Source organism: Daldinia loculata (genome assembly GCF_022478755.1).
Source record: "Daldinia loculata strain CBS 113971 unplaced genomic scaffold F4817scaffold_46, whole genome shotgun sequence".
Classification (NCBI taxonomy): domain Eukaryota; kingdom Fungi; phylum Ascomycota; class Sordariomycetes; order Xylariales; family Hypoxylaceae; genus Daldinia; species Daldinia loculata.
Window position 1 is genome coordinate 247364 of NW_026054900.1, and position 22547 is coordinate 269910.

The 22547-nt window shown below is 46.6% G+C and overlaps 5 protein-coding genes across 5 annotated transcripts; 4 read left to right on the forward strand and 1 right to left on the reverse strand.

The window, feature by feature from the left end:
- Nucleotides 1-1954: 1954 nt before the first annotated feature.
- On the forward strand, nt 1955-3237 carry F4817DRAFT_318479 (glycoside hydrolase family 16 protein; the record flags this gene model as incomplete). The annotated part of the gene is made up of 2 exons (XM_049300917.1): nt 1955-2811; nt 2967-3237. The coding sequence occupies 2 exons, from the start codon at nt 1955-1957 to the stop codon at nt 3235-3237; spliced, it is 1128 nt and encodes a 375-aa protein (XP_049156551.1).
- A 1955-nt stretch (nt 3238-5192) lies between these two features.
- F4817DRAFT_202888 (carbohydrate esterase family 5 protein) lies at nt 5193-6468 on the forward strand. The gene is made up of 3 exons (XM_049298600.1): nt 5193-5473; nt 5610-5914; nt 6052-6468. Exons 1-3 carry the CDS (start codon nt 5272-5274, stop codon nt 6229-6231), a joined length of 687 nt encoding a protein of 228 aa, XP_049156552.1. The 5' UTR covers nt 5193-5271; the 3' UTR covers nt 6232-6468.
- A 237-nt stretch (nt 6469-6705) lies between these two features.
- Nucleotides 6706-8040, reverse strand: F4817DRAFT_360551 (uncharacterized protein; the record flags this gene model as incomplete). The annotated part of the gene is made up of 2 exons (XM_049306292.1): nt 6706-7904; nt 7962-8040. 2 exons carry the CDS (start codon nt 8038-8040, stop codon nt 6706-6708), a joined length of 1278 nt encoding a protein of 425 aa, XP_049156553.1.
- A 328-nt stretch (nt 8041-8368) lies between these two features.
- Nucleotides 8369-9941, forward strand: F4817DRAFT_345841 (uncharacterized protein). Its single transcript, XM_049304321.1, has one exon. The coding sequence runs from the start codon at nt 8542-8544 to the stop codon at nt 9505-9507; it is 966 nt and encodes a 321-aa protein (XP_049156554.1). The 5' UTR covers nt 8369-8541; the 3' UTR covers nt 9508-9941.
- Nucleotides 9942-19416: 9475 nt separating this feature from the next.
- On the forward strand, nt 19417-22443 carry F4817DRAFT_202987 (uncharacterized protein). The gene is made up of 2 exons (XM_049298601.1): nt 19417-19663; nt 19719-22443. Exons 1-2 carry the CDS (start codon nt 19631-19633, stop codon nt 22242-22244), a joined length of 2559 nt encoding a protein of 852 aa, XP_049156555.1. The 5' UTR covers nt 19417-19630; the 3' UTR covers nt 22245-22443.
- Nucleotides 22444-22547: the final 104 nt, after the last annotated feature.

The window sequence follows — 22547 nt, forward strand, 5'->3', positions numbered from 1 at the left end:
AACAATAATCAATCAGTACAACAATAGTTATCGCGATAGCCTTGTTTCGTATTGTTTCCTTTTCCTTCCTTTCCTATTTGTTACGTTATTCCTTTCTATTACCTAATCCGTACGGATACCCAGTCTTACCTACATACTTATATATAAATAAATACTTATTTATATAAATAAATATACTTTATAAAAATTCGCTAAATGGTAAAGGTCCACAGGTTAAGTGAACTTTATTCCATAGGTCTACTAAACTTTTACACAGGTCAGGTTATGTCAGGTCTTTTACACAAACTGCCCCTGCACAGGTTAGGTGAAGTCAGGTGGGGAGCGGGGCATAGGTCGGGTCACTCATGCTCCCGTAAGTGCAACCACATACCCGGCCAGCAATCATTTCAATGTTATCTCAGATCTATCCGACATCTGTGCAAAATATTACTCAATTCTGAAAAAGACTCAAAATCAAAGTGTTACATCAGACAACTTGTAAAGAGTCTTTACATAAACATAACTACCTCCTAATATATATAAGCCACTATGCGCCATATTTTTTACGAGTATTAGCGAAGAAGCAAGAAAAGCCACGATGCTAATAAACTATCTTTCAGCTCGCCTTCAATTTCTGTACACGGCAGAGACAATTGTGGCTTGAAAGGCTCATATGGACGACAGGACCGGTTAATTACCTACCCATGTACCTTACCTGTATGCTGTACAACACACACATACGTCCCTCACATGAAGAATAGGGCCTCCCACTCCACTCTCGACGCTCCAGGCCCTCTAAATCTGACGAACGAAGACGTCGCCCCCAATGAGTGGCCTGTTCGTCTGTTTGTTAAGAACTCAAGACGAATCTTCAGTGGTCCTTCGTCCTTAACTCTGGGTTGACCAAATGATACGCCAAGAATCGATCGCAAATAGTGCTACAACCCAAGGATCGTGAATAGGTATCGTGGGTAGCTCACCGCGATGTAACTGATACCCTATAATACTACCTCAACACCAGGTAAACTTGACTCGTCGTGTGCAGATCCACGACCAGCACAACGCTTGCGCGTTTCTTCCTGTTTTTGAGTTTCTAGCCTTTTTTCCCTCCGCAGCCTCAAACGTCTCGACACGAGATTATCATAGGTACCTATGATCAAAGTTGATTTCACTTGGAGTTTAATACCTACATACATAGGTATAAACACAGTTTAGGCTTATCCGTCTTATAGCCCAGGTGCCATGGGTACAGGTATATTTGCGAACAAATCTCAGCTAGTGGCTTCTGTATAGAAATATTGCAGTTTCTTATATCGTGGCTTGACTTTGACTTTACAATAACAGCTTTCTCCAAATACACACATCTGCAGCGTTGCATTCGCACCTTTTATCCAACGGGATCCAACGGATATTATCCAAACATACCTACATAGGCTAGAATAAACCTAACCACAAGTATCGACGTTTCAAGTGTTGCATTGATAGCGTATGTCGCTGATCCAGCATTCCTTTCCCCCAATCTGGTACTGTTACGCTAGGACCGTTCTCACATCATTGATCAGGGCACCGTTTTAACGGCTTCGTCTTCCGCACCAAGACCTTACCATAGCCTCATATCCAGGCCTGGGAGCGTACTCGAAAACCTTGGATGATCTCATCCCTGTGTCCGTGTCTCGCTGTGTGCTTTCGGGGATGGTCGAGCCAATTGTTATTTCTATCTTGCGTCCCCTTCTCCTTCAGCCCGAAATTTCTCGCCTCTCTGGTTGTCAGCAGCGAATCGGCTCTATGATGCCTTTTCCCTCCGATATACGACATTTTAATTACACGTGATCTTGAAGGCTCTCAATCACAAGTCGAAGCTAGCTTTTCTGAAGCCGGCACAGACCCACGCAAAGTTGGACATCGTTGCGCCGGGCAAGTTGGATAAGCCACGGCTGGGTTATAGGTGGATATAAGACAAGGGAAGGGCGTCATCATGGTTCACTCAAGGCTTTTCCGGCTACTCGTGGTCGTCTCTAGCTTGACCCCGTTATCCCTCGCCGCTTTCCAACAAGTTAGCAACGACCAATGCAATTGCTTTCTCACAAATGGAAGCAGGCCAGATTACTTCACGAGCCATAAGTTTTTTGACTATCGGGAGAAATCTGAGTATGCTACAGTGCCAGCCCTCATTGATGATCCCGATGATAGCAGTGAAGCCGACCCTACTAGCGACTACTTCTCCTCCAATGAGTGGGTTGATAATTGGACTCTACAAAATTGGGATAACAAAGCCTCACTATCCAGCGGTGTGAGCGATGCAACGACCCTAATGGTCAATTCGCCCAACAATGTCTATTTTGAGAAGAATAACGATCCGGATGCCGACTCAAACACATTCCTAACAATGAGAACAGCACGCTTAGATGACTTTCAGACGGCATCCGAGTTTGAGTCCACGGTTCAAGACTATCATTTCCTATCGGCCAGAATGTATGCGAGGACGATTGGTGCGCCGGGCGCGGTAACCGCAATATTTACCTACAGAGATACCGCCAACAATACCGATCTCACCAAGGTTCAGGAATCAGATCTAGAAATCAGAACAATCGATCCTCCTGATCATGTCCAATACACAAACCAGCCGTCGTATACTTCTCTAGGTCTCGATGTCCAGCAAGCCACCCGGAACGTTACGATCCCGAAGAAGAGAGACTGGACAAACTGGGCGGTGTATCGAATGGATTGGAGCCCGGGAGCTACGACTTGGTACATTAACGGTGACGAAGTCGCCTCGATCTCCTTCCAGGCACCCCGCGATCCCAGTGTTCTCATTCTTAACTCGTGGTCAGAGTACGTATTATAAATGATTATTCCTATTTTGCTTTTTTGAATATAATCCCGCTTATGCCCCTGAGATCTACCTGTCATTTGGCTTTTCTCATGGGTCAGGGTCCCGGGGATGTACGAAGTTTGTTACAAGAAAGTGGTATGCTAACGCTACGCAGCGGCGGATCCTGGTCAGGCAATATGAGTGTGGGGAAGGAGGCTTACCTTCAGATCCAATGGATTGAGCTCGTCTACAATACGACCGGCTCTTCAACATCGAAGAGAGACGACCAGTCCTGTTTTAACATTTGTAGCATCGACGAGACGGAAAAGATAGGCGCCCCGGTGCTACTACAAGGCAGTGCTTCGAGCATCCTAGGGCAGATGGGAAGTTTCGCCGGTATGGTCTCGTGGGTCTCTGTATTATCTATGGTTACAGCTTTCTGGTAGATTCCATCTGGAATAGGGGTTTTAGAAAAGCATCGGGCCTTGAGAATGTCTCTATTAGTATACTGTAGATGACATTCACTCTTAGAATATAGAACGCTAGTAACTTGTCACTCGTCAAAATACACAGCGAATGTTCACAGCTCTCCTCCCGGAAATGTAATTCCTAAATAATCTAAGCTCCTAATTTCCTAGAGTCCCATGCTTATACGAGGTGACGAGCCTTGAGCGTCTACTATCTCTATCTATATCTCTATCACCATCTCTAGGTAGAGATAGTAGACGCCCAAAGCTACATAGGTAGGTATGTAGGTAGCTTTAAAGTATTCTAGGTTACTCCGAATGGCTCGCGCCTTTGAAACGGGTTTTGCGCAAGTAAGTCTCCGCCATTTCCCGACGGGAACTTCCCGAGGAGGCGTGGCTCGGGACGATGATAACGTGTGTCGTAGGTATTTTAAGTTCATTAATAGTTAGAGTTGGAGACGCCCAAGGTGTCGATTTTAGCGTTGATTAGTAGTAGTATATTACTCGGGCCCTAGAATTGAGCTATCCTATTGCTGGTTCAGCGGTAGTCTAAGCGCCTGTTCGAGTCGTCGTTGGATATCTGGATTCCGTGAGTATTTGCCTCGCTTGATCGTCCAAGCGTTCATGCGAGGCTTGAAGCATGTGATTATCAGCGGCTTTGCCTGGAGAAGTTAAAATAAGAAACAGTCGCTCGGGCCTCTAATGGTGTAAGTGGTTGTTCCTATGGATTTGATATGAATATGTCATAGGAGTGAGTGCGTGGTCAAATTGTAAGGTTAATGAGTAAGCGTTATGTGTTTAGAGTAGGGGTCGTAATATCAACGACTAATAGGTATATACTTTCTCTTACTTCCCGCTGGCTTTTGCGTACGTTTCGATATAAATTCAACTAGAGCCTAACTGCGACATGAATTGGGAAGGAAGATACCAGATGAAGATCGAATCACGTATAGTATATCCCTAAGGCTAACAAGATGAGCCTATAAGGTATTTCTCAACGACATCGAGTTCTTTTCTCTTGTTCCGTCGCTAATTAGTGATACTAGTACGAATGGGAATGGACTCCGTTATTCTACCTAGTAATAGAGATATAAACAGATAATTTAATAATGGATTTTCCTGGCAAGTGGTATTACTTTACGCCGTATATATCTGTTGCCGTATCTTGGTCTTGTTCGAGGCCGAAAGTCTACTATTAGAGACCGTATAATGAAAGTTACTCAAAGACATTACATTTCTAACATAGTAAGCTATATTCGTTGGCCTCCTCAAGTATGCTTAATGTATATATATACGTCGTCGTAGTTAGCTTTAGTAGTTGATTCCAGACAACTCAGTTAATTAAGAGCTACGCATTGCCAAGGTATCATTCTATTGTATATATCTGTGTCTGAAACAGGGAAATCCACCCCACAAAACGTGGCCTTTAACAAGGACGGGACCGGCACCCTATGTATACGAGCGGCAAGCGGAAATCCTTGCTAATATCTCGTATGCTATAAGCCTCGATTTCGCTGCTTTATTATTCTGCACACCAATGACAAATTGTTAGTAGGTTAGGTATATTTATGTGATTGCCACGATTCATACGGGGCGTGTTATAGACAATACGTATCGTGAACCTGCTGGAACCTAAGAAGCGACTGGAAGGCATTGAGAGCCCTGTAACATGTAAATTAGCAATGCGACTGTGATGAATATATGTCATGATGTGCATAACGATCCACTGATCGACCCCTTGCAAGGTTGTGCGTTTCGCAGACATAACAAGCCCCAGATCTGGCTCCGAATATTGCCTATTCCGGAGATCACGATGCTTCGATCGAATGGTCACCTCTCCATGACATTCGGATAAAACGCGACCTGCCGTGGTCACAGCAAGGTGTCCGCCCCCTTATGGGCAGTAATACGTAGGTATATAAACTTGCTGCTATGCTTTTCTTTCCTTGATTTTCAGTTCATTCTACTACTTTTCTGTTCGAAATAAGAACTGTCTTAAGAAGGAAAATCAAAATGAAAGCCTCAACCCCCCTACTTTTCCTATCCGGGGCCCTCGCCGCCCCGTCCGGCGACGTCGAAGCCCGTCAGTCCTGCGCTAAGCTGCACGTTATCGCCGCGCGCGAGACCACCGTCCCCCAAGGCTTCGGTAGTTCGCAGGCCATGATCCAGCTGATCCAGGGAGCGTACCCCGGGACGACGTCCGAGGCCATCGTTTGTACCCCCCCCCCCCCCCCCCCCCCTTTTCCACATTACATTCTCTCTACCCCATGCCCCATGCCCCATGCCCCCAGAACTAGAATATCAAATCCAGCAATAGCAATATCGATACTAACACATAGGTACGCACGCAGACCCCGCAGCAGGCGGCGACGCCTACGGGTCCTCCGTGACGGCGGGGATCAAAGCGGTAGTAGACCAGGTCTCGGCCTTCACCAAGAAGTGCCCGAACACGACCGTCGTGATGGTGGGCTACTCGCAGGGCTCGCAGATCATGGACGACGCGTTCTGCGGCGGGCCCGACGGCAGCAGCCTGAGCGGGACGGCGGCGCCGCTGCCCGCCGACGTCGGCACGCACGTCAAGGCCGTCATCTTCATGGGCGACCCGCGCAACGTGCCGGGGCTGAGCTACAATGTCGGGACGGCGAAGGCTGGTGGTGTAAGTCTTCCATTCCTATCCTTTTCTTCTTCTTTTTTTTTCTTTATATATATATAAATGTGGCCATCATCTCCATTTTCTGTATGGTTGGTTACTGCCAAAGTAGATGATCTGTCTAACCTACGTTGACTTTCTAGTTCGCTGCTCGACCCTCGGGTTACCAATGTCCCGTCTACGCGGACAGGATCCAGTCGTACTGCGACGCTGAGGACCCATACTGCTCTAACGGCAACGACGCGCAGCACCACCAGCAGTATGTCCAGATCTACGGCCAGCAGGCTCTCGCCTTCGTTAAGCAGAAGGTCGGCTCCGTATGAGAAAACATTATTATACTGACACGTGTGTATCTAAGTAAATCAGCTATGGACGAGGACTGGGGAAAGGAGTATAAAAACATCAATTGTATATCGTTTAGGCGGTACCAGATAGGTGCCTTCATCAATTCAAAATCCACAAGTATATGTTATCGACAACCCGTTAAAATAGGAGTTCATGACTATAAAACCGCCTAGGTTGCTGACAGAAATTATGATATCTGAAGATATCATGTTACACGATGAATAGCAGCCTAACCTAGTGATTGGGAAATGAGTTCGTGCAGCATATTGGTTTCTCTTAGTTTAACTTCATTTAATTCGTTTCCGTATGTTAGGAAATTCGTAATACTTACAAGTTGGGCGTTACCAAAGGCACAATGAACAAACAAATGCTAATAATATAGTCTATCAGTGCTTCCGTGCCAACATTACAGGCTTTATAGTTACAGCGTCTCTTGCTCCAAGCTTTTCTATTTATAAAACAAGTCTGCCTGGTTCCACTTCCAGCACCATCTTAACTCTTCGCAGGAATTCCTTGGCTCTCTTCTCCTCAGCCTCCGGTACAGAGACAGCGAATATGTTGGTGCCGGTAGATATTCCGACTTGTGAGCTGGTCTTTCGTGGCTTTGGCGCAGACGCCTTCGCAGAGCCTGCTAGGAAGTCGATAATGTCGACTTGCTTTTTGGGCTTAGGGGCAACGCCGGTGAAGGACGGCGAAAGAAGAGCGGGAATTTGAGGAATGTAATGGCCGCGAGAACCCCTCGGGCTAGCCTTGTCCAGTCCTAAAACCTGATTGAACAATTCGTCGGCTGTTGGCTTATAGTTTGATGGCAAAGGCAGCTCATCATTGGCTACTTCTGTAGCCCTCTCCACGAATGTCGATAACGGTATGAAAGTGCCGATAGTGTCCTCGATCTTCTTCTGAATCTCTATCACTTTCGCAAACGATATCGGCAATGTTACTATTAAAACCTTGCGAAACGGGGGCTCTGATGCAATCTTCTCTGCCTTCTTCGGGGCCTCCTTAGGAGCAGCGATCTTGATGTTGGAGAGGTCAAGGTGTGAATTGTGCTCAAATCGTGCTTTAATCTCTCCAGGTCTACTAGAAGGTGCGCTGCCGAGATATGCGAGGACATCACCTTTGAGCAAGCGTCCAGCAGGGCCCGTTGGCGTTATCTCGCTAATAGCAGACTCGTCTAGCTTGTGCTCCTTTACTAGGTGCTCGACTGATGGGTAAAGAGGGTATTTCTGGGGCGGTGCCTTCTCGCCAGTCCTCTTCGGTCCGCTAGCTTTGTTCTCTGCAGCAGCACTCTGAGACTCTTGTTTGCGCTCCGGTTCCTCTTTTTTGGCTTCCTTCTGCGCAGGCTGTTCGTCGGCAGGAATCTCTAATGAATTGATGTCGTCACCGGATTCTGCAACAACACCAATTCGGGTGCCAACCTGAATGTTCTTACTGCCATCACCCTGAGTGATTTTTACGAGGATTCCATCGTCTTGCGCCTCGACATCCATGGTCGCCTTGTCTGTTTCGATCTCGAGTAAGACGTCGCCAGCGGAAAAGGAATCGCCCTCCTTGAGCTTCCAGTTTGCGATATTGCCTTCCGTCATAGTGGGCGACAGAGCCGGCATGGTGAAGTTTTGCGCCGCGAGCGAGGCAGCGGACGTGCGAAAGCCTATGCGGACCTAATTAGCTATACACGCGCGCGAGGGCTTCTAACGGATTAAAATACCTCGACTTGCGACATCTTGGGCGACCCGTCGGCTTATAAGCCGTGTTGTTAGGCGGGTTGCTGTCGCAAAAGATGCCATTGTCGGCTTCTTAAGAAGAAAAGGTGAAGCTCAACTGAGCCTTTTTTTTCTTTCTTCCCTCTCGTTAAAACGGAATCCCGATTCGGAGCTTATGAATAAATGAATGCTACGGTTGAGCTTGTTGGGGATTCTCCGGCCTCAACCGAATAATTATCGGAATTGGAAGGGACGCTATAAAGTTTTACCGTTTCCTATCCCCCCAGAACCCTGTAGGGCTCCCGACGTTGAGGTTATGGAAGGGATCCACTAATTAAGCCTTAGTGACAGGGGCTGATATACATACATACATAGTTATATGTACTTCGGTACTTCAGATTAGGTTCACCGTTCACCTTGTCGTATCGATAAAGAATAATTAAGAAATTCAGCTCCACCGAAGCTCTATCAAATCTATATTCCATCATCCCACCATCTAAGTCGAAATTATACGACTACCAGTCTACCATATCATCGTTCTTTACCCAGTCATGTCAATTGAATTATTTGGCTTATAATACGCAGATGACGGCACCTATATCCGTTTGCCGGGGGTGTACCCGCCCTATATTTATACTCCATAACTCCCTCAGATCATCTATCCGAATCACCAGAGTCCCGCTATGGCCCCAGCCAACTTCCGCTCGAACGTGCGGCCGATCGTTCGCGACGACGGGACTTAGATTCGCATCTCCAAAGCAAAAACCAACAGTCCCTTTAAAACCTACAGCCTCACCTCCAGCAAAGAGCGTACTGTCTCCACTAAGTTTTGCGCAGAAGCTCGCAGACAAGTCTTCTCCGACGATCTTATACGAAGCAGCTCCCCAGGGAGTCTTCCTATTCTCGAGTTACACGGCTGGTCTCTTTTTCATAGGAGCCGCCGCTATCAACATCGTTGTAAACGTCTATAATCTACCGGAAGGACTCCATTGGATCGTTAGTGTTGGGTTTGGTATGATGGGCTTACTTCTAGCCGCTTGCGGGACCAGGTTTGCACTGATGCCCGCGGGTATGATACGTTCTATCAAGGTACTACCAGCCCGGTCAGTCAAGGCGCTGAACCCAGCCGCAAAGACGGCTACACCGGAAAATCTACCGGTGCGGCTTGAAATCGAAGCTCGACGCACTGTGCCCTTCCCAGGTGTACCGCTACGTCGCATACAAGTTGATCCAAATGACGTGGTCATGAAGGCGCCGCTGTATAATCGCAAAGCGCCCCCTTCGGACTACGAGAAGATGCTTATGAAGAAGCAGGAGGAGGTCCGGCGTAAGCAGGAGCGCGAATACGAGATGAACCACCTAATGACTGCACCGTTTAGGCACGGAAAACAGGTCTTCTCGATGCTCTTCAAGAACTTCCGCCGCGGATTAACAGGGGAGGGATTTGCCCCAATTATGATAAACGGGGTTAAATACAAACTCGACATCACGTCAGCATATGTACTAGAGGAGGGACGAGCTTTGGATAGGATCGTGAAGATCGATAAATAATCTCGCCTTGCCTTTTCAAGGTAATAGCACGTCATAGGTTGTGGGATACGACATTGTACGATTGGGATGATCTATTTGAGTGCATTACCGCCTGCCAGAGCATCGTACAGAGAGTGGGAGCTTCAAGCTCGCTAGGTTCGAGTGGATTACCTATCTAGGTAACTACCTAATGTACCCAATACGATACCGCCCTCGAGGCTTGGGGGTACGTATGCCCCGTGGGTTGCGCAGCCTTGTCCGACGTCTTGGAGGGTTACTAAGTCCGGTATGTCCAAGAGAAGATGCAAGCCGGATGATTCCGGGATTGGGGTTGGGTGGAATCGATTTGAGTTAACTTCGTCTATCGAAACAAGAAGTCTCATACCGATTTGTATATATAGTCACAAGGCGCCTAACGTATAAACAAAAAGATATATATGTAATACCCCCCTCATCTAATTTTCCGATTATTCTTTATTTTGGCGATTATAAGATGGAAGTCTTTGTTTTAAACGTATCCAAAGCTCGAAGACATTTCCTCTTAAACATGTCTCAAAAGCCGAGGCTCAAAGTTAAAAGGGAGAGAACTATTGTTCCCGAGACATGTCTAAACACCCAAACTCCTTACTTAAAAAAAGCAATTACTGACTTAAATATCAGAGTACTCGACACGAGGACAAAATGGATCTTCACTGGTCCCTAGCTGACTACCTAGCTGAGCAGCCGCGTACTTAAGACATTCTCTCGGCACGAAGCTCAGATGAAGCACCGCTATCGGACTACCAGCCGAAAACACTTAAAAGTCTACGCTAGGCGAGTTCTTGGGGGAGAGGATGAGGTATAATCTGGACACTAGGACACTCCTAGTTAGATGAAGCAGAGCTTGCTATTACTTACTCCATTATCCTCAAGGTCTTTGATATTATGGTCTTATCATCACTATTAATCAGTTAATCGATATGTAAGTACCCAGGGCTTGGATCCAAAGCCTTCATCTTTAATGTATTAGGTACCTCATATGATTATAGGGTAAAAGGTCAACACCAGAAGTATAAACGAGCCCGCCTATATAACTTTGAAAATAGAACTATAAACTTCCTTTTTATCATTCGATAGAAGACTTTCGATTTTAATTCGTTACACTTATTTAACACTACTCAATTTACAAATCTTCGTGTAAGATCATTGTCACTAAATACCTGAGACTTACACGTACAGAGTTACCCGTAATTACTTGTTTTTACTCGTTTTATATTAGCTGCAATACTTAGGACAACACGTTCTACGTAGAATATTTGATATGAGGTATATAGTAAGTACCTACATAGCTAGAGCTCTACAATCACATCAACCTTCGGGTAGTCAAGATATGGGGTTTCTCCTAAGTATATGCTACTACGGTATCTAAACTTATCGCCGTCATGAACCAAGATCTTCTACACTGTCGGATCATCCTTCGGATAGATGTCGTCTAAACCAGCGCTCTGTCGAAAGATGAGGCCGGATGAACGGCCGGCTCGACATCTTGCTAATATATGACGTGATATTCCTAGCATGTTTTCCATAGTATACTTCCTAGATAGTTATGTCCTCTAAAACTGTAGTTATTGATAGCACACCCTAGGGCTATCAACGGCTCATAGAGCACGCCAGTAAAGTAAAGATAAGGCCATAACAGCAAAATATAGCCATGCATAACACTGCCCCAACCGGACCTAGGTCCGTACTAAATCACGATTCCAAGCCGACGGACAGCCCGATCCATTTCACCAACGGCCGTTTCCGTTGGTCAATTCGGAGTGTGGCGCACACATCCCGTCCTTGGTCCAGCTTCACGGCAGCTTGGCATCTGCGCCCAGCCCGCCCTCCGTGGCACAGGGGGGAAAAGATCGCCCAGCTGACTCGACGCCCGGCAGTGACGGCAAACAAGGCTTGTCGTTATCAGATAATGGTCAAGTTTCGCCGGAAGCACAAAGTGCGTGCATACCTGCGTGGCCTCAGGAGTAACCACCACAGCGGAACGGTCGAAAGTTCACTCGTCGGCTGCTCCAACTCCGGCAAACGCCAGCTACCCGACACTGGGGATAGTGATACTGGCGTCGATCTGGAAACAACCTTGAAGAGCACGTGTAAGTGGAGTCGAAACATGGGCATATCAGGGGGCTCTGATCGCCTGAGAACTGCTACTACCTAACGTAGTACATGCTATCCATGGCATCTGTCATATAGACGTTTCTGTACACAGGGTATAGACGCCTGTGATACCGAAATATCGACGATTTCTTCAATACGGATAAGCCCAGCCAATCTTTTGCCACTTGGCCCCTAAAACGTTCTTCGACAAGGCGATCGCCGATGACCTCTATGATGCTTGTTCCACTATAATTGCACCGAGATCACGCGCCAGCATCGTACACTAGTCCCTGTGGGCTATAATACGAGCATGACAAAGAGCCGAAATATTTAGATAAAATGCAATAAGATGTCTTTTGTGACTTGGCAAGTCATACTTCGCCGTTGGCCGGTCCTATCATAATCGACATGTTCCTTACCAAGGCGGTAACCCACAGCAAAAGGTTGCTAGTGTGGATAACTTAAGGGGTTGTTGTACAGGATCCTTGCGCGGCCGCTTGCTGACAGCGGCTTCGTGCGAGTTGTCTAACGGTCGACGACCGCCGCTGGGACGCCACGCTTCGGTCCGCAGCAATTAACTTGTGTCAGATCTAAATGTTTCAGGCATTGTCTTCGGAGTAATAAGAAATCTACTTATCTTGATAGATAACTATCCGGCTCCAGCATACGAGACTTGAAGTTGTATACTTTAACTTAGGTCTACTTATTTCATAACAAGATGATGAGTTATCTTAGAACGCATTGGAGCAAACTAGAATAAAAGACAATGATAAGAGAGAAACTCGACCAAGGAGAGGAAATTGTCTAAAATTCTTAGCGTTTACTAGAACCGTTGGAAATTGTTGAACTTGGTAGCAATCATCATGCTGTATAACGGCTAACAGACCACGGAGTTGTGTGTTTCCATGGCACCGCATGTCTTCCGTGTCACGGTTGATTTGTAGATGAAGTTTAGTCGAGGCTGCGTATACAAACCCATGACCGCGGTCAGCCGTGCATGTTAGTGCCGGTCAGTGAGTGGTCAGACGATTCCCCACGCGATCGAAGTTCAGATCCGAGTTCAAATCCTTGTCGCCCCTCACTTGCCATGGCTTTTTGCGGCTTGCCTCATTAGCCGATATGTAAGAAGGGATTGGGGGGACTATCGCCTATCGCTACGGCAGGGATATAGGAAGGCATGGTGATATTCTGTGAAGTGACGCTTCTCTGCAATGCAATGCGACGCACAGCTTACCAACATCAATGGTAGGTAATTTAAAGCATTAGTAAATATCCTCTCACCGCAAGATATATACCTGTAGCGATACGGCGATACGGCGATACGGCGATACGGCGAAGAGGGAGATATAGACGAAAGAAACAGACGGAACACGGGTGTGTATCGATCTCTCTCGTCGAGTTTGTGGCATATTGATCCCGTCGTGCTGCATAAGGAGGGCGCGTAGGGGTGGCGGAATGCAGTGAATGGCACGTACAGGACATGGATTACGCAAGGTTGCAAGCTGCGTGAAAGTCTTGTTCTCGACCGAGGGGACGGCGAGGCGGTGAGTGTCGAATTGGCGTATGGTTGTGCGAAACGACTAGATGCGACATTGGTTGGAATGTTGAAGCGCCAGCCTACGAGGCAAGGCGGGCCATAGTAGGTATTCTACAGGCAGTCCACGAGCAAGTCCATGGCAGGTCATCCGTTTGGCCGTCAGGGTTCCAATCCAGTATCGGATACGGGTTGAGAGTTAGATGAAATGGATCGGTGTCTCTTATTACTGGTCAGATGATTCTACTGCATAGGTAGGTACATAATATCCTTCTTCTCATGCTGGCTCGTGCTGCTCGTGCTGCTCGTGCTGCTCGTGGGAGGTGGCAGAGTGGGTGCAAGGTGGGGGAGGGGAAAGTCTTGGAAAGGTATTTGGGTATTTGGGTAACTATGTATTTCGAGGGGGAGGGATCGTCCTTTTTTCGAGTGATCTCCAGTTTACTAGGATTTCTATTTTAGTGCTTGGCCAGTGCTTTAGCGTGGTTGAACGACGTAAGGGTGCAGGTCACTAGCGGCTTTAGAAGGTACCTAGGTAGCTTATAGGCAATTGGTCCGTGCGGATTTGCATTGCAGAACAATTGATGCACAACCGCAGATAGCGCCGTAGATAATAGATATAGATAATGATAAGAAATTCCTAAAGTCAATCTTAAGAAACTTGAATGCATTTAAATGCACGATGATAGACATCATCGATCAAATACCTCTTTTCCACTTACACGGCCCTGCAATAATAGCCCTACCTACTGCAACTAGCTGGCCGAATGCCCATTTCTAGAACATTGAACCTGTGACTAGACTGCCTTGACTACCTTACCCATTTCAATGCTACATACCATCAATTCACAACTCACAACTCACAAGACGTCATATTTTGTAGTGACAACTCGCTTGCAGTTTATGAAGCTGTTACGGCAACGCGCTTGATGCGATGCAGTTCGACTGCATCCGTTCGGCACAAGACCGATGAGGTTGCTTCTTAATGTGTCTAGAACCTCTCCCCTCTCCCCTCTCCTGGCGCATCTTCACGCTCTGTCAAAAAAAAAAAAAATCTTCTCGATATGCGGAGGATAATCTTTGAGACCTGCAGATGCAGTTGTAATAAGGATGGTAACACGACAGTCTTGTTTAAGAAATGCTACCATCTTGGGTGTTCCGGCACTAAGATATTCTTCTAGGGGAAGTGAGCTGGCCAATAAGAAGCCATCATCTTCTAGTCTTAGCCGTCACTATCTTGCTTTGCTTCCTAATCCCCAGGCAAGCCGCAATGATCTTTAAGGTCGCTGTATCTTGCCTGTGATAGGTAGAACGATTGCGTCGGCCACCGCTTTCTCGCACTTTCTTTTTCGTCCATCGACGTTCCTGCAGCGCACCCGATTTAGTGAAAGTAGGTAGGATAGAGACGACTTGGCTTTTTTTGAAGCTTTACTACTCTTGCCAAGCTAGCGGGGTTTATAGGAAGATACCTAGGCTCTCGTGATGACGGAGATTGTCGAAAAGTGAGGCTGTCAGTCATGCTGAAGCTATTATTTACGTCAAGTTTATAGTAGCGTAGTTTAAGAGGATTTAAACAGTCGGAAATCATATCATCCCAACACGCTAGATCTGGCGCCGACACCACGGTCAAAGCGGTGTGAGACTACTACTAAGTAGAAGAGGGGGGGAAAAACTTGTAGTCAACCTCGAGAAAAATGAGCAAGCGATGTTGCGAAGCGGTGTGACAAGTGTTAGTTACTGTACAATACTCTTTAAATTCTTTTGGCTTGAGGTTGCCGAAAGGCATGTTAGACGGGTAGACACCGAAATATGTCAGAGGTAAGGAAGTACAGTACATCATGCCTAGTTGACCTAGTTGAGTAGCACATATAGTAGTACAATCGCAGGGTTCTATACAATTTAGGGTCTTTAGGGTCTTTCTTTGGGGTTTATGGGGTCTTAATGGGAAATACGGATGCACATCACACTCGATGCCGAACATAAAGTTCCATCCGTACATTTACAAGACTTGTTCCATAATGACTTAGGTTAGTCAATCTTGTCATACTGCTAACGGCGGAGCGGCACGTCAGGTCATTACCAAACATATACTTTTAGGGTTCAGGTGTCGAGCATCATTGCTACGGAATAAGTTGATAGACAGACGGGATCGTTCTAGTGTCCATCTTTCATATGTACAATCTAGTCTCTCTTCCGGCATTACCCCTCTCGTCAACTTCACCCTAGTCATCTATCTACATATATCCTAGTCTTCAGCTAACTATGCTAGAGACACTGGGTAGCACGCCATCAGTGAGCTCTGGTGCCATTCACGTTATCTGAAACATATGCAAGAAAGCAGCCACGCGTTTGTAGTGATCATATTCGTACAGAGCAGAGATGACAAAGTAGAGAATAGACCAGTGGGTCGTCAACTACGTCGCGATGTCGTTTTAGAAGCAAGATGACATTGCTTTCACCAGCTGAACCTATAAGCGGCCCACGATGTTATTGACTGACCCCAGCTTATATCGTAGCCGTTATTTTCGTGTGCGGTCTATGACATAATCCCTCCCCACGTTCGGGAAGAACTCGAAGTTGTCAGAAAGACGTCAAAATAAGTGCCCCTTTTTAATCCTTTAGTAAGTTACCCTCCACATTGTATTTCACATAACTTCGCCGTTTTTCAATGAAAATTCTTCATTTCTTTAAAAGATTGAAATTTAATAGAATGAATTCCTTAATATAATTTTTAGGAGTTTATTTACTCTTATGGTTGTTGAAAAATACGTGTATAAAAAAGAGTATGTCATTAGCCTAGACTTAAAATCGGCACTTATTTTGACGCCATTCTGGTTGTCAAGAGGGGCCCTCAGGACCTAGATATCTAGCCTTGCCGGATTTGACGTATGATGGGTAGCCAACCTCCACTAGTATTGGGTGTAGTTACATTAGGTACATAGGCGTAGAAGAATGCAAGGCTTAGGCGACAGCCAATCAGCGAAAGAGTGTACCGTAATGGAAATCTATAGATGAAAGAGATCGTCTTAATCTACTAACGGCAACGAAACACGCCGAGAGAACAGGACTGGGAGATGAACAAGTGAGTAAGCGGGCGAGCCACTGAATGGATACAATATATGGAGCGATAGCTATGATCAGCACATTACTAGCCAAGAGATGGGTTGATCAGAACCAAACTACGAATATAAGTCGTCTCAAAACTAGGCAAGATGATGAAATAAAAGATCCGGCGCTTAGATAGTTATAATGGTGTGCGCCATTAAATGGGTATAGATGATTAGACTTGAGGCTATTCAGACCCGCTTGTTCTAATAGATCATGGGATTCAAGCAGTGGACGCTGGATCATACGAGATGGGTAGGTGAGATAGGTTAGGTAGGTTAGGTAGGTTAGATAAGTTTGTATTGGGGGGGAGTGCACATACAATGGTCTCAGCGTCCTTTGTACAAGTACAGAGCAGCGGGCGGGACATATTATGACGATCAGATACGAAGGATGCGAGATGAAGGAATGGACCGGGGACCCATGAAAGGACCCTGATATACGGATTACGCTGTCTCTGAAAGTGGGCAAAATTTACCTGGGACTTTATTAGCTAAGCTGCTATGTAAGCTGCCAACTGCTAAGTTCGTCTAGAGATCCCGGCGAGGATGGCGCTATGGCGCTTGGGGGCTGGCGGCGCGGCGCGGCGCTTTAAAACTGATACCTAATCAACTGCGAAGGATAACCCTGATAATATAGCAAAGTGTAATGTCCGGCGTACAAGGAGGTGACCTATTGAAGAGATTTGTAAACAAAATGCAAGTAAATAAAAGCTGAAGAATAAGGAAAATGGTGCCCTTGATATGATAGGTTCAACATATGTATATGGCGTAGTTGTATGTATGTATGTAAGTTTAGAAGGTTTGGAGAAAGGGAAAAAAAAAAAAAATCCCAGAAAAGGGGTGAGCTGCTGTGCTACGTAATAAGGGGGTATATGTGAGACCTTTAGCCATTATATGCAGTATATTCCGTGTATAGGAGCTAATAAGTTGAAACATGATGAAATATCTAGAGTCTGGAATGTCAACAAACAAAAAGTGTCCGATAAAAAGCATATCTTACGATCAATCTTGCATTCAACCTTAATAGTAGAACCCCAGATGGCTACAGAAGCTCGAATGTTATGTCCTGCATTGCATATATTATCAGATGTTTTTTCAAAGGGAAAAGGTGATATTTCAAGGTGCAAATTGATGCCGGTTGAGGGGTCGTGAATCCATATTCCAAGTCCCCATTGATATTGACATGGGTCGTGATCATACCTACCCAGTCCATAGTAATTACCATCCGCAGTCTCGAGCATGTTCTTTGCATGGGGGCACACCCTGGTTAGTTCGTTGGTTCGTTGATACGCTTTGGCCTTGGTTGCTGGGCAAGCAGCAAAGCAAGCCGGGCGAAAGCTGGGCACCAACAAATTTAAACAAATTTCTTCTGCACTTTTCTACAAACCTCATTTGAAATCGTAGTCATAATTTCTGGAAAGCTTTTTTTTTATCTTATATTTGTCCGACGGGAACTATCCGATGCGATACCATTTGTTCGGATCGAAACTAATAAGTCTCTTTCCAAGGCCAGCGCTCCTTCAGAGATGATTGATTAATGTTAGCCTGTTAGGTTGTTAGGTTGTTAGGTATTATTATGTAGGAGTAAAATAGACCATGCATGATTGTCTCGCCGTGCTGATCGATATCCTAGCTAGGACGACCAGTGAACGGACATTCCCTAGGTGGTTAGACTGCGACAACCGAGCAAGACGGATTCACATTTCATTATGTGCCCGGGTGGACATAGTGTAGCGTAGAGAACATTGAAGGCATGTCCAATTTGCACAAAAAAAACGAAATGGCTCTGTTATATCATGTATGGCTGGCTGGTATGGCCTACCTGTATGTATAGAGACTTTGCATATAATACTGATGCGAAAGCGCCCGTAAAGGTAATGCAGCTGTCAAACGGACGGGACGAAAACTTTGTTATTGGTTGCAGTTTATGGCTGATCAGATCAAGTGTGACCTATCGAGTGGTCAAATGTGTATGGGTCCTTCTAAATGAACCCATGCCCATCTCACGCTCTGGCGCCAAGTCTACCTGAGCCTCGCCCACTTACGAGAAGTTGCGGAACTTTTTGGTTTTAAAAACTTGTAGGCGGCTCTAAGAGACAATGGCGGGGTGTCAGGCCTGTGTAAGGTCGCCCAAGACCGCCGTAAGTCACTATTAGATATTAGAAACAAGCACTAAAATTCCCACGGTGGGTGCAAGGTTAGTGCAAGGTTGGTGCAAGTCGAGTACCGGTACCAGGCACGTAATTTTGCCCCAATTCGCTTCATGTTCAGGTGGACACCGGTACCCACACTAGACCGAGAACACCCCAGCAGTCGCTACCCACCACACCAATTTTATGTGGGCTTGGCATTTTGCATGTGGGTTCTTATGGACGCTGTGGGCAAGTCGGCCGACCCATTGACCAATTTTATTATTTGGTATATCTCTTTGCACCTCCCCAATCGCCGCGCAACCTCCTCTCTGTCCTCTTAGCACTTTGTTCGACACCCTTTCGTCCTGGGTGCAGTGCCGAAAAAGCTGAGGGTAGGAGATATCTCGTCGTTGCTATTCGACATTTGCAGTTGGACATTCTGCAGAATTCTACTCTCTTTTTTTATCCATCCGTCTGCTCTCTCTGGGCTTGGATCCTCCCTCCCTTTAATAATAATCATAGTGCTTGTTGCACATTCCTGAGACGGCCTGATATTCGTCTCGAAGAGGGAAAATCTTTTTTTATTTTTATTTACGACCAAGAGGTATGTATATTGTCACCTACAATCATCTCACATCCATTCCTCTAGCCCAGATCTCTCTCAAAGCCTAAAATCACCTGGTCTAGACCTCTGCTTCTTTGTATGCTTGCCTAGGCCGTGATCCACTTGTCTTTTTGGGTCAAAATCATCTAGTTTATCCCCGATCTCTGATCTCTGATATCTGCTTGTCTGTGTTGTGTTATGGTCCGTGAACGAATGGCGTGACTCTTTGCTTCGAAGGTGGCTTTGGTCCTCTCCACGTGGGTGTATAGATCCAAGATAACGAGTCAATAGCCTAGACTTCCCTCGAGTCATGGACACTACTATTCCCCTTACACCACCTGTTTCATGGCTGGCTAGTTGCTTGTTTTGTGGGCAATGTAGATAATCTATTCCAACGGCAATGGTCAATCTAAGTTTCAACTACCAGAACTACCAGCACTAATACCATTTTTTGCAATTTAGGCACGTCTTCGGACCAAACAGGCAACCAACCAGACAAGGTCTCTTCCACCCGGAGGAACTGGGCACATTTAATCATCAGAAAGAGCTCGAGTAGTCTTTCGAGATACATAAAGTCAACTCACTACACAGACATTATCTTCAACTACTCCCCATGTCTCCCCAACGATAGGCAAAGATGGATTCAGAAGACGGGGAGCTGTATATCAAGGTATGACGGTTTCTGGCATAAATGTTTAGATAAGACTAGGACTGACTTTTTGAAGCGTTTGGGTGCCTATGTGCGAACGAACGAGAAGGCCCTAGCCAATGCCTTACAATTTCGGAGGCAACCCGCCCGACATGGCACTAGCCAGAGTGTTTCCTCTATTCAGACTCCAAGGTCACCGGCTTTGCCCGAACGTCCCTCAACCTCCGCCTCGGCATCGAGTCCCCTTGCGACGGCATTGTCCTTCGGCTCATTGAGCTTAACATCTAATTCTGTCAAATCGGCAAGGCTGAGCCTTACACCTCACCACTTATTCTACTTACTGTCTCGCTTCGAAGAGCTAGGAATACATGTTGGACCCATGAAAGTGCGTCTAGAAAATCTACATGACACTTCAGCCTCAGCCAACTACGTGTCGTTCTTGAGCTCTTCTCAACGTACTAAGAGCCGCGGTTCCGATGTGGTATCGATCCGTTCTGTATCGAGTATTCGAAGCGTCATGACCGGGATGTCGGCCATATGGAATAGTATTGGAATTGGGTCGAGTATATCCGCCGCCCGAATGGAAAGGCAAAAGGCTGCCCTGCAAGCGGATATGAAGTATCTCTACTCTGCATTCACCAAGATACCATGCCTCCGACTGGCACCTGACTGGCAAACGAAGTTGATTAAAGGATACGAGGAGTTCCCCTTCGATTCGGCAGTTCCTCTCTACGTATTCAAGAATCTACAATCATTAGAAGTCAATGGTGTGGACTACAGACAATTCTTTGGTTGGGACCGCGTAGCCGACCAGATTCGATCTCTCACTCTCAAGCGTGCCAATATCGAGGATCCCGCAGATATACTCATCGACATCGTATTGGATGACATGGATAAGAGGCGGCGTCGGTCTTCAAAGGCACAGTCGTCCCCTACGGGTGCATATGCGCATGCTTCGAACCCGAGACGGAGCCCTACGATTTCATATTCGGATTCTCACAAATCCACCATCGCGCCAGAAATTCCGGAGCGTCGATATTCGGTAGCTGACATACATGTAGGATCGGTTAGCACCGATTCAACTGACAGCATATCGGCTCAGGACTCTCGCCGTCCTTCAGTCTCCAGGATCGAAACCGAGGAGCCGAGATCTAATAAGTCGTCACGGCCCAGAAGCCATTCTCCCAACCGCCCCGCTACTTCTCGTCACCACACAGCAAACCCAAGAGGTTCTCATAAAGTCAGGCGTTCGGGTTCTGGCAGCTCACATTCGAGCCTGTCGGATTCGTGGCATAACCCAAGAAATAGTGCTTCTAACTTATTAGCCATGGGTATTCTCCCAGCGTCCAAGTGGCGAGTTCTGAAGCATCTAAGCTTAGCAGACAATTCCTTAACAGTGATACCGGCGGCTAGTCTTGCTCCATTGGCGAACACCCTGAACTCCTTAGACCTGTCAACAAACCTTTTCACGCAGATACCCGATAGTCTAGCGACTCTTACAGCCCTTCGGGCCCTTAACCTCTCACATTGCATGATCGACTCCCTGCATTCTTTACTCCGCAACCCTCTCCCGGCCATTAGCGCCTTGAACCTTCGTGCAAACCGTCTTCACTCACTCGCGGGGATTGAGAAACTATATCCACTAGAAAGGCTGGACCTAAGAGATAACCGTTTGACCGATCCGACGGAATTGGCTCGCTTAACCGGAATTCCTGACATCCGCGAGATTTATGTTGAAGGCAATCCTTTCGTGCGCACCCATCGAGATTACCGAATCACGATTTTCAACCTTTTCCGCAACACCCCGGGGTATACAGAGGATTTGGTTATTGATGGTTCAGGCCCGAGCCTTTCGGAGAGGAGATATCTTGTGGAACGTGTTGCTATACCCGCTGCCGTCCCCGTAGTGAAGCCTCCTGTTCCAGAAATACCCGCCGTGGACGTGAGCAAGCCGGCCATCATTCACGAAACACCGAAGGAACCTAATGTCTTGCGCAAGGAACGACCGTCCCGTCCTACCCCCAAAGCCGTAGCTAGCGAGGTCAACACAAGCTCCACCAGGCGCCGGCGTACCCCGAAACGTAGGATTGTTGATCTTGCTACAAATGATCGTGTTAGTGATGCCACGCAGCAGCGAACCAGCGTTGATGAGCCTACCTCTGCCACTCCCGATTCGCCCGATGCAACTGTGGAGTCGGAAAATAACTACAGTGTCTCTCATCCCCCTGAGACGCAAGACCTACTATCTAAAGTACACTCAGAAACAAGACCATCTGACACTGGAAATCCGCAAGAGGTGCCACGCATTAATACTACTACCGTCTTCGAACAGCCGGTATCATTCCTGAATAAAGATACCTCGGAATTGTGGAAAGATGCTCAAGATTGGAATGTCAGTGGCGAAATCTACCGGCAAAAGATCGAAGCGCTAAGAGACAAAGTTGGCAATGGTTATCTAAGCGTTCTTAACGAGGAAAGCTGGGAGCCATCTCGACCAGCGTTCGCGGCTGACGACTTTAGTTCCGCATCAACGATACGACCCGGCTCTGCTACTCGTACCCCTAGTGCGCAAGCAATCACTACTGGCGGTAGTTTGGTCTGATTAGACTCTTCATCCTCATAGTCCCGCTCCTCTCTCCGCCTTGAAGCGGCGCTCTTTACGTTATCACATACCCCATCCCACCGTCGTGGTTTTCGATATACCATCACCCGATTGCATTGTGTTACTCTAGTTACGTCTAATGTTTTATGGAGCATAGCGTTCCGGCGTTTAATGGAAAGGGATCATAGTCTTTTGCATTTTTAAGATTTGCAGTACTACTGCAGATCCGGTGTTGTTCGTTTTTGGTACGAGTTGGTAGGTAGGAGAGTTATGAAGAGTTATGTCTCTTAAGTCTAGTTGGTA